Source organism: Manacus candei, unplaced genomic scaffold, assembly GCF_025592945.1.
Source record: "Manacus candei isolate 608988 ecotype Guabito, Panama unplaced genomic scaffold, ASM2559294v1 h1tg000016l, whole genome shotgun sequence".
NCBI lineage: Eukaryota > Metazoa > Chordata > Aves > Passeriformes > Pipridae > Manacus > Manacus candei.
In genome coordinates, this window is record NW_026138064.1 from 3,822,331 (window position 1) to 3,834,925 (window position 12,595).

Below are 12,595 nucleotides of genomic sequence, written 5' to 3' on the forward strand. Positions count from 1 at the left end.
ACCAGGCTTCCTTCTGTCCCACCATTTTTTAAAAAAGATTAATACCACTGATAACATGCAGTCCTGCTGGTAACTGTAGCCCATGACAGCTTTTCACAATTCCCCTTCTCTGTAAAACCAATTTTTAAGGGAAGCAGTGCGTTGCTTCCTTCTCCTTTTCAGACCACTCAAGATATAACCTGGTTGTCTTCATTAGTACATAGAGCTGAAAGAAGGGAGCAAATGAAGCAGTGTAATATGTCAAATGTTCCAAGTCTGTAAGAAATGCTTCTTGCTTTTAAGTTTGATATGTACTGCCTTACCAAAAAAAATCCCCAAAACTGCTGAGTATAGTGTGGCACTGGATAGGAAAAAGAGAACAAATAGGATTTTTAGAACAGTTTTCCGGATTCCCGTGTGGCAGGAATTCTGAAACAAATATGATTCATTCACTGTTAAAAAAAATGCAAAGTACTCTGAGTAAACAAATCACCATATAATAGTAAGTTTGTATTTATCACTGTACTTCCTTTGGATCATTTGCATTTCTTTTTATATCACTGTGATGACTGCAGAATGACAGACTACAAACCATTACATAATGCCATTAGTAATAAAAATAATATACTTTTATTTTGAAAATATTAAGTTAACATTCTTTTCAAAACCTTGATAAATTAAGGCACAATCTGAACTATAGCATTAAGTACATATAAGTAAATATTTTAATTCATGTAATGCTTTCCCAATCTTATACCTGCAGTTAATATACTTATTTCAAGTGTAAATTTCTTAATAGCAGTAACAATCTTAGCATCTCCACTTTCATAAAGAATTTTGTGCATATTTTGAGATGATATGTCTTGTTTTTCCTCCTCCATTACTCTACAGTTCCATTTTTAATCATCAGAGAATGACATATCTCACTGCCTAGGGGCAGTAAGTACATTATTATCTTATAAAATACTAATATTTAGGCTTTTGGAGATGGCTCTTCAACACCTTTGTGAAACCAGAGCATTGTGTTATACCTTTAAATTCAGGCTGACATGCAATTGGGTAAATGCAGGCCAAATCAGAAGGGATGAATAAATGCTCTGTTTAGAGCATTAATGTAAATTAAGTTATTAATGTAAAAGATACCTAGTACCACATATTCACCATTTACATGTGTTATTAGCTTAAAAATAACCATTGCTGGTGACACTTTCAGCACTGAATGCTGATTTTTGTGACAGGTGGAATTTAAAGAATGTAGAAAGGCAAAAATGAGAAAGAAGCAATTAAGATAAAATAGGAGGATGTAAACACAAAATTCAAACAGCAGGCAAAGTCAGACATCCCTTTTTGTAATGCTGTGACTCTTTCCAGTAGAGGAAGGATCAAATCAAACATTAAAAGTATAACAGCAAGAAGCATAACAATTTGATTCTAGGACAAAAAACCAGCCTGTGAACAACAAGGTACCAGTTCTAACTATTTGTTGCTTGCTTGTTTGGGATAATTGTTGTCCATTTCTAATTCAGCTCTGAAAACACCTACAAATGATCCTTTAGCTCAGGAACCTAAGGAAGGGCTCAAAAAATCATATGGTTGCACATTTACTAGATAAACAATTCTAGTTTATTCCTAATTTAGTATTCAACAGGAGAAGTAACTTATATCAATTATTTGATTATGTGATTATATTATTTGAACTAAAGATTAGCATTCATTCCAATCCAGTGTTTTATCAACTGGTGTGCAATAGCTCGACTCGGTGGTACAAAGAATGAACGCTGGTTTCCTTTGATGAGAACTTCCACGACCTGCAATAAAACCAGATTTTTTTATCTTTACAAGAGAATATTATAAGCCATATAGAATCTAACACTGTATTAATGCAGAAATTGCTTTCCTGTGATGATTCATCAGTCTACCATTACTATAGCTATTAAAGAGGCACTGACAGATTCCGCAAGACAGATGCAGAGAAAAATACACATTGTGTGAATTCTGTCATTTTTGAGCCCCAAAGGATACCTTCCTAACAGAACTGTGGAGACTGACTGCTATTATACTATTTAAGGGTTTTGTGAGGTTTTTTTATGGTAAGGACCACAAGATGGTGCTCTATACTGTAACATAAATACTTTTTTTTTTTTTATTTTTACATGTAGTACCAAAGGAGATGTGTTTTCTTGGTTTTCTCAAGCAGTTACAAGCAACATGGGATTACGCTTTTACTACAGCTCATTTCTGAAGTACATTTATTTCCAGCTCTACCTGCCTGTGACTAGCTGCATTCAGAACTGATATTCAATTAAAATAATGCTCCCAGTGTTGACAGAAATATGCTGAGATTGTAGAAGACAAACTCTGCCTTGAAGTTGACTTAGAATCAAAACACTTGGAAATGCTAGGCAGAAGTCCACAGCTATTAGAGGTTTAGCTCCAAATTTGCCTGTGGGAAAACCTGTGAAGACTATGTTGTGTAAGCAATCTTTCCTTTGTCTACTCATGAACTGAAATCTTTCTGTGAAGGTCCTTTTTGCCTCTCTTTTATTTGACTGTATTTTAACTACTCAGGGAAGATAAGTGTAGTACTTCATATTAATGCATAGTAAACTGCGTTCAATAGCAGAGTATTAAAATAGTACTGCGTGGAAAAAGATGTTCAAACTAACTAATTGTCATAGTTCTCACCTTAACCTCCCCCCTCCCAGCAAATCTGCTAGCATGCTCATTTGGATAAACTCTCATGATGAATGCTATTAAATGCTCCTTCTGCCAAAACAAAAAGCACAGGCTTGCTAAGGAAGTGGGTTAAAATAAGAGTAACTTGGGTATCTCCCAAAAGGGAAAGGTGAACAGCTAACTGGCAAAAATGTCATAAAATGGGCTTGGTAGTGACTCAGATATTCCTGTGAATATTTGCCTTTCTCTGGTTGTATGTAATCTACAACCACAATATAATGCTGTAGAGTATGATAAAAGGGATAGTAGATATGCTCATTCAACTTGCTGGAAAAAAAGAAGTATTTGTTGTATGCCAGAACCAATACAGTCACAGACTAATCAATAGAAGAAGGAAATTAAATTGAACTTTACCTGTTCTCTAGTGAACCAGCGGGCATCCTCTATTTCATTCTTGTCAACTTTAATTTCTGTGGACACTGCCACAGCCAAGCAGCCAATCATTAGGGATGAGGGCATTGGCCATGGCTGACAAGAGACGTACTGAACGTGGCCAACTTTGACTCCAGACTCCTCTTCCACTTCTCTCCGAACGGCATCTTCTATTGTTTCACCTAATCAGAAAGGGCAAAGAACAAGCAGCTGATGAAAATACTCCAAGCAACAATCACATCCTGTGCTTTGAACTGACTCCAAGGATTTGAAACTGCCCAAGGCAATTATCTATAAAGATCTAGTTCAGGGCAACAGATCTCAAGCACAAGATACAGAAGTCTAGTAAGGCAAAACCAGATGCCAAATCAAAATGGAACTTTGAAAATAAACTGTAATTAATTTCCACATCATAATATTTGTTTCCTGAATTGATAATTTATCCTACACACAAACAATTATTACCACAACTAAAATGTCAAAAATTGAGTAGGAAGTACATTATTCCTTTAATTACTCTTGAAATGCTGATCTGTTAATTTATAAATAGTGTTCTGTAAGTTTTTGGATTTTCAATATGATTGTGACAGCATGTGCTGCAAGTTGAAACATCAACTAGTTGTAATGAATAGTAAGAAAGTACTGACTTAGAAGGCTTGCTCTCATTTCTGCATTGTATGCTTCACTTTGCCTGATTCATTCTTCACTGTCTTAATGCATGGACAATACTGCAAACTTAAAAATTCAATGGAAAGCTTTGCTTCCATATTCACAGAAAACTGCTAGATGTGTATGAGGAATGTTGATGGTCACATCATACGCACATAGGTACTGTGTTGTAACCACTGATTACAGGTTCATTAAAGGAGACAGTCCACGCATCAGAGACAGAGGTCTTAGTTTAGTTATGTTCAGCTGATTAGAGTAGCTGATTTTATCATTGGCTACTTTTAAATTTCACTTTATTTAGACTTGAATTCAGTATCAGAAAATAATCAGGCCAGCAGAGGAAGGAAAGGAGTGAAGAAATAAATATCTTATCTTTTTTCCAATGATACCTGAATCAACTTATTCATGCTGTCACAGTATGTCAACCTGTACACATTTACTGAATACAGTTATTCACTTCCCAATATAAGAATGTTTTACAAATTGTTCTGTAGATACTAATAATTGTTAACTAATTCCAACTATTATGCTTAACACTCAAGTAAAATATTTCTTTACTTTTCTTTTAAAATTATGTAATTTCTACTTATCTTCCATATAACAAATCAGGGCCTAAACATGTAAGCATATCCTTAACTTCATGTTAACCTTAAGTTACACTTTAACTCTTATTTTTTCTATGCTAAAATCCTTTGCAAAGTATCACCAAACAAAGGGCCGTATAAGTGTTTTTAATTTTTTTTTCCACTTGAATATGTGATTTAAGACTGCATGATAAGAAAAGAATTTGAAGTTTTTATTTACTCATGTTGCTTGTTGCCTTATAAATCAGCTGCTGCAAAGTACAGAATAAGCATATTTATTATAACAACTCATCTAACAGGAAACAAAAACATTAATTTAACATAACATGAAATATATTTCTGTGTTATTGTAAACATACGATACTGTTACGTGACAAAAAATAATTGGTAAGGGAAATTACTTACCAGGTTCTACAAATCCAGCGAGGCAGGTGAACATACCGGGAGGAAACCTCTTCTGCCTACCTAAAAGGCAGTGGTTCCCATCCGGATGGATCACTTGCATTATCACAACAGGATCTGTAAGGGACATGAAAGGAATATATTTCAACATTTGAGGGACTTAAAAGCAGGAATAAATTTCATCCTATTCAATACTAATGTAAAGATACATAAGATATCCTTAAACGGTTGAAATCATAATTGTGCACATGCCCAGAGCAAGCTGTTATTTTATTTAACTTTGGAATTTTTCTCCCTGCAAGATATCTGTTTACTTTGTTTTGCAACATACATGCTTAGTAAAAGCAGTTTACTAACCAATGTTTGAAACGCAGAACAGAAATTACTTGAAACCAAAGCCTGTTTGGTTACAAACAATCTGTTAAGAGTATCAAGCAATACTAACCTAGCTAAGCACAGAGCACACAGGAATAGTTTCTGCACAAACCCATTTACTGTCACCTCCTCTACACCCACAGAGGTCTGAAGAATGTACTTTTGACCGAATACTAAAGAAGAACCAGATACTCTAGCAACAATGCAAACACTGACTAAGCTTTCCACCTTTGACTTTGTTTACTCTTTGCTATCACCCCCTTCTGTGATGTTGCACTTTTACCTACTTTCTCACTTCTGGTCATTGTATCTATCTTTGTCTTTCTAGTTTAGTATTTTCTCACATTGGTATTATGGACCCTGTTGATTTGTGATATTTTCCCCTTTTTTATTGTTATCTAGTTTTTAAGTATTTCAGTGTTTTGGTTGTTTGTTTTTTGTTTTTTTTTAATCTACCTCTCTATATTTTTTCTCTTGCTGTTGTTTTTCACGAAGGTTTTTTTTTGCCCAAAACACTAATATTTTCTCTGTATGAAAAGGTTTGCTTCAGCACAATAATTTTAAAGATTGTTGTCCTGCTCAAAGTTATCTGCCACATGGCACAATACAGAATATGAAGTGTTGCTGTCTGAATACTACCTTGAGAGAAAGGCCTCATTAGCAGATGCAGGTTAATCAGTCTTTCCCATATAATCCCATTCTTTCTCTAAGTTTGTTGTGCTAGAGACTGTAAAGAAACAGCCACTAAATATTTTAGCAAGCTTCACTATAGTCTACAAGACATAAGAATATGACAGAATTGACTGCTAAAAAGATACATCTAGGGCATATAAGAGGATATGGAATTCAGAAGTACAACATATGCACAATATCCAGAACTACAACTGCAGAAGAGAGGACAAGGTAGAAGAATAAAAGGTGACCAAAGTGTCACCAAATAATCCATTAAAAAAAAAAGTAAGTTTTTTTCCATCCTGTTTCCCCATCAATAACATAATACACGTCCTTTGCAACACATGAACAAAAGAAGATATGACGTAGAAGGGAATAACAGAGACAGGAAGACTGTCTATAAAAGCTTATATTCTTAGTAAAAACAGGCCTGGCAATTTGTGACTGACAATGAATAGTGTAAGCCAGTGATGACGGCTAATAGCATCCAAGTGGCACTACAGAAAAATGAGCACTATGTCAGAACTCTGATACAGGGCCAAATTTGATACAGAGCTACTTCAAGCTCAGAGGGCTTGCAGAAGGTGAGAAAAATATGCAGGTGGGGAGAAAAAAAGTAAAATGTGACCCTTTGTACTGTTAATATCTCATTTATGTTGTTGGAATTCCTAATTTGTATTACTTTTTGCAATAACAACTGGTATTTTCACAGCAATTCTGTGTTACAGACTACTGCACCAAAGAGAAGTCTGAACTACTTAATCCTAAATGGAGCTGAGACATACATACTCTGGGGAGAAACAAGTATGTAAGACCTGGGACAGAAGCGAGCAGCTGAAATAATTAGAAATAAACTGATTTACAGGTATATAATAATACTAACAAGTCACTTATGAGCAATTATTCTAAAATATTCTCACCAACTCTTGGATATGATGTGTTGTGAACTCCTTGGAGACTAGGACAATCTTCTTTTAAGCAAGTTTTCTTGTAACCCCCTTCTTCGGTCTTGGTTGTACTCCCACATGTTGGGCAGAATTGGTAACGGTCATGCCATGCTAGAACAGACCTAGCCTGGGCTACTACTCCTTTAAAAAGATACATTGAAAATTCAAAAAATCAAATACTAATTCATGTAATTCATGTGAGCTTTTAACAGTATGGAAGAAGCAAATAGTAAAGGTTTTAACATAAAAATCAAAGTAAGACTGTGGCTCGAATCACAATCTGCTACAAGAAAAGTTGAGCAATATGAGTTATGCAGATCTTTTTCTTTGCAGCAGAGCTCATGCAATTGAACACAGTATCCTACAGCTATGAACAATTTATACATTCAGAAACAAATTCATCTGGATCAATATACTCTGCTTGTCACAAAAGTTACTCTGTCTGGGCAAAGTGTCAGAATTATGTATCACACCTTTTCCAGAGGACATTTTAGGGCTACTACAGGTACTGACATAATAACGCATTGTTCCATTTAAACTTGAGGTGCAAGTCAAGCTTGTCCTGTAGCAAAACTGCTACAACAGTAGTTGTTAGCTCCATGTCCATAATAACACTCATTCACTTTGGTATCCTCACTTTTCAACACTTCCTTCTCAGATGAGTATTCAACACACTCTTATTAAAGATGTAAATCTCATTTCTTATAATGAAAACTCAGTAATTACAGATTTTTTCCTTCTTTTTAGAACATTAATGTGCATGCATGAACATTTAAATAGTACTATTTAAAAACAAAGATGATCAATAGGCTTTACAGACTAATATTGCCACTGCCGAAGTTAGCCCTTTGCAACAGCACACGTTTTTACATATAAAACTCTTAACAAAATCACTAACTGGCTTTTAAAATCAAAATATTTCTAAAGCCACTGAAAATACCCAATTCCTTTGCAGTGGTTTGTCCTTGCATTGTACCTCACTGAAACCTAAACCTTCAAATCACACATTTGGTCCATGTTGCATTTCATGCATCTTACCAGCTTCTTTTTCAGGTAGCTGCAGCAGTGCTGGCATTGGTGGGTGAAGGAAGTAACAGTCCTCATGCTTCTGTTTAAATTTCTCGGCAGAAGCAGAATCTATGCTAAGAGCAAACCAAGCAACTAACCCGTCCTCTTCATCTTCTTGCAGAACCCTCCCATTGTAAGCAGCTGCCAGGTTCTGAAGAAGTTCAACTCCAAGAAAAATCAAGGTACACTCTTCTGTTTTGTTCAGGCACTGCTCCACATCCTTGTGGTACAGCCTGCAAAGCTTTACTTCTGGCTGCTGGGAACTATCTATTCCCCCACCCAAAGTAACTAGGGGACTTAGATTTGAGAAGAGGATGTATACTGTAGTTGGATGGCTTTGTTTTTCACTCAGCCACTTGGAATCTGTTCTTTTATCACTCCTTCTGTCCAGAAGTGTCATGCCAAAATAATTTTCATATTCTTTCACATCATTTGACAAAAAACTAGGCTTCTGATCACCCTTGACATTAGCCAACAAATCAGCTATGTGTTTGTACCCCCAAAATTTTGCGATGTCCAGAGCTGTCTGCCTTGATTTATTAATGATGGATCTGTCACACCTAAAAAAACAGAAAAGAACTGTGGTTACCAGGGTAAATATGTTCAGCAAGAGTCCTGGTGCTGTGTTATTCTTACTTATACCATATCTGATACTGTTAAGGTGCAAGAACTTCTAGACACTGTCTATACTGGGGCACTCTTTATTTTAGCACATAATGCTAAATATTTAGCATTATGGTAATGAAAAGTAATTGTACTTCATTTTCTTTTGCTAAGGCCAGATTTCTCATTTTTGTTGATCCACTCCAGATTATTATTCACTGAGCTTCATGCAGTACTACAACAGCAATGGATTAATCAAAATCCCACACATGAGGAAAAAAAAAAGGTCAAGATAGAACTTTGAAAGTCAGGCTATGGGTCTGTTCCTCACAACCAGTAATAAAAATGAAAAATAAAACATTTATAAAAGTTTAACAAGCATTACTTTCTAGGAGCTATTCAAATTAGCATTAAACATTTACAATAAAATATTTTATTGAGGTCACTTTGTCTGTTCAGCTGGAGAAGAGGAGACTGAGGGGAGGTCTCATTGGAGTCTACAACTTCCTCATGAGGGGAAGTGGAGGGGTAGGCACTGATTTGTTCTCTCTGGTGAACAGGACCTGAGAAAATGGCATGAAGTTGAGTCACGGGGGTTTAAGTTAGATGTTAGGAAACTCAGAGGGTGGTTGGACACTGAACAGAGTCACCAGGGAAGTTGTCACAGCACCAAGCCTGTCTGAGTTCAAAATGTGTTTGGACAACACTCTCAGGCACATGGTGAGGTTCTTGGGGTGTCCTATGCAGGGCCAGGAGTTGATCCTTGTGGGTCCCTTTCAACTCAGGATATTGTATGCTTCCATGATTTACCGTAAAATTATAATCAAGAATACAGCCCCTAATTAATGACAAAAGTAGCACCATTACAACAGCGGTGCTGATCCCTGTAAGGATCTGTCTGTTACCTAAAAGTCTGTAAAATGACACAGATGAGGAAACACTGCCTTGTGATATATATTTGAATATTAAATCCCAAAAGAAACCCAAACCTGAAATAGACTGGGTTTGATTGGGAAGTCAAAATAACACACTTTAATTTTTTACCAATCTTAACTCAAATGCGTAAATAAAACAGAAATGTCAAAATTATGCAGTAGATCAGGGCCAAATTCATCATTTTTTAAAAACACAAAATGCCAGTATAATAATGTTGCTGATACACAAGTAACTGTCCCACAGGCAAGGCCATTTTGAGATTTTAGTTTAACTTCAGTAGGTTTTGAGAGAATTTGGTATAGTTCAGAAAAGGATTCAAAATTTAATTTACAAAGTTTTTTGTGCTAAAGAAACTACTACTGCTCATCCATCTTTAAAGACATGGTTTCCTTTAGGCAAAATAATGCTTATTTTCCTACTTAATTTCCTATCTCTCAGTCAACTGAATTTTGTTCTGATTTGTCTTCCCCCTTCTATCTGCTCAGGTATGTGCAGATCACGATCAGGCTGTTCTTCAGTGTCCACAACAGTGACCTGAACTCTTTAGACTATCAAGATCTTTTTTTCCAGTCTGCAAACATTTCCTGTAGCTTTCCTCAAACATGGACAAACACAGGTGCATCAGGCAGCTCAAGGGAGGTGATTGTGCTTCTCTACTCTTTGCTGGTGTGGCCTCACATGAAGTACTGCGTGCAGTTTTGGGCACCACAACATAAGAAGTATCTAACGCTTATTAGAGTGTGTTCAAACTAGGGCCATGAAGTTGATGAAGGGTCTAGAGGGAAAGCTTGTTCAATCTAGAAAAGAGGAGATTGAGGTGAGACCTCACCTTGGTCTGCAGCTTCCTCATGAGAGGAAGGGCAGGCAGTGATCTCTTGTCTCTGGTGATCAGTGACAAGACCCGAGGGAACGGGCTCAAATTGTGTCAGGAAAGGTTTAGGTTGGATACCAGGTAAAGATTCTTCACCCAGAGGGTAGCTGGACTCTGAAAAAGGTTCCCCAGGGAAGTGCCTAAGCCTGACAGAGTTCAAGAAGCATTTGGACAATGTCCTCAGGCACATGGTGTGATTCCTGGGTTGTCCTATGGAGAGCCAGGAGTTGGACTTTGATGATCCTTGTGGGTTCCTTCCAACACAGCACATTCTGTGATTCTACAATTCTATGATAAAATTCTATGATAGCCTTTCCAGGATTATTCTCTGTAATGTTATGAAATATTACTTTCACAGACATTCATGCTTATATAACCAGCAATTTTATTTGTTAAAATAATTATTATGACTAAGCGTTAACTAAAACAAGACCAATGAGGCCACAGCACCATCTCAGGAACTATGCTCAAATTGCCTACGAGAACAACCCTGAGAAGAGCATTTAAAAGTGACATTCACTTTTTTTACAGTAAGCATAACTTAAAAAATTGTTATCCTATTTACCAGGTGGTAAATTCCCCCAAATCCCAGAATATTCCTCAAAACACAAAATCTGTCAACAAGTTATTCCTCTACACACTGGAATGTACTGATTCCAGTATAAACTACTGGTTCATCTAATGCTTCATGCTGAGCTTCAGCAGAAGACACAGGATTTGGGTAAGACTGAAAAAAATAAGAAAAAAGGGTGGCATGATGACTGGAGGCTGTGGAATGCTATGCCTGAAGTTACTCATAACTACACAATGAACTAAACTTGCTTGGTTGTGTAATTAGGAGTGCAGAAAGGAACCACATTAATCAAACAGGCTTGATTAATGTAGAGCTCAGTTGAATCACATCTGACTCTAACCCTTCATTTTGAGATGAATTTTCTTTGGAGTCTCAAGAAGAACACTGAAGCACTCTTTGCATCTTTGGGTGTCTTGAAACACAAGAACTACAACAGATGACTACAAAATAGCAAGTTTTTGACAAGCAATGAAAACACTTGGTGTCATACCAACTTAAGAAAGTAAAAATGACATGTCAAGCAAGAAGGAGAATGTGTATTGTCCAAATGCTAAGATACAACTAAAATTTATCAACTGGTAACTTTGTAAAGGTGTGTCTGTCGCGTCTGACTTAAGAGCCAGTATGTCAACAAAAATTCTGCACTATAACATAAATGTAAGTGAATTACAAATAAAGTTTAGAGAAAAAAATCTAAATGGAACAATCAAACACACCAAATTTATATTCAGGATAGTGGTTGAAACGAAATGCAAAGTTTGTTCTATTCTGTTGGCCTCTGAGAGGAGTGATATCTTAGAAGATCAAAAGAATAATTTTAGAGATGCTCATAACTTTTAGAGTTTCTTAGCAAATATGGAAAGAATCCGGTTACAGACTGACACAGAGTACACTTTCCTGAGTTTTAACCATGAAAATTCTGCCACTATCCATCAGTAAACTTACTTTTCTGAAATAAAATTGAAATGGGCAAAAAGGGATGCAAATTAGAGCTCCTGAATGGGGTCTATTAAGCAGCTTACCCTTGTTCAAGAAGAACCCGCACAACCTCGAGGTGTCCATTCCTGGCAGCGAACATCAGGGCTGTCCAGCCATTCCCCGCAGCTGCGTTGACAAGTGACGGGGAACGACTGAGCAGTGCTTTCAGTCTGGCTGCATCTCCCACGGCAGCAAAGTTGTGCAGCTGAGAAATCATGTCCTGGCTGAGGTTCTTCTCAAAGTCTGTCATTGTGTCAACTAAAAATGCCGGAGAATATACTCACTGTTATTAAAAGGATTTAAGTAAAAGAATTAATGCTGTACAGACCACCCATATTATCACAAAAAAATACTGACACAACAGTCAAATTCTTGTCATTACTGTAAACAGTGTTATTCCAAAACATATCTCCGAATACAGTGAAATTTACCTCAACAATCAAAATCAGTTCTAAAGAGGCTTAAAGGACAGGAAAATTTCTACACGAAAATGAAGCTGCTTTGAAAGTGAAAAACATGTTGTTTCTCGACCGAACACGCACAAATACACACATAAACACAGGCACCCGCTGCTGCTGCGACAAGCAGCGACAGCTTCCATTTCCTCAGCGCCCGCTCCACGCCGTTCCCAAGGACACGGACCTGCCACCGCCAGCGCCTCCGCCACCCGACCCTCAGCGACCCCGCGACCCCCGGCCCCACAGCGGGGCCCGTCACCGTGAGGCCTCCGCGGGCTCCAACCGCGGCTCCACTGTCCCGCGGCCGCCCCGCCCCGACGAGCCCGGCGGCGCTGCGGGGGAAGCACCGCCCTGTACGAGGGCTGAGCCTG

General features: G+C 37.3%; 1 protein-coding gene across 3 annotated transcripts; it reads right to left on the reverse strand.

Moving 5' to 3' along the window:
• Positions 1-585: 585 nt before the first annotated feature.
• Positions 586-12,589, reverse strand: NUDT12 (nudix hydrolase 12). Of its 3 annotated transcripts, none has more exons than XM_051782650.1 (7): positions 12,484-12,589; positions 11,811-12,024; positions 7,775-8,364; positions 6,710-6,877; positions 4,746-4,859; positions 3,070-3,269; positions 586-1,787 (listed from the first exon to the last, which is right to left on the reverse strand). In XM_051782650.1, the coding sequence occupies exons 2-7, from the start codon at positions 12,014-12,016 to the stop codon at positions 1,677-1,679; spliced, it is 1,389 nt and encodes a 462-aa protein (XP_051638610.1). In that variant the 5' UTR covers positions 12,017-12,024; positions 12,484-12,589; the 3' UTR covers positions 586-1,676. The 3 variants fall into 3 exon arrangements, with proteins under 3 accessions (XP_051638610.1, XP_051638611.1, XP_051638612.1); XM_051782651.1 differs by having other exon boundaries at positions 11,811-12,049; positions 12,484-12,515; XM_051782652.1 differs by lacking the exon at positions 12,484-12,589 and adding an exon at positions 12,333-12,405 and having other exon boundaries at positions 11,811-12,049.
• Between the last annotated feature and the right edge of the window lie 6 nt (positions 12,590-12,595).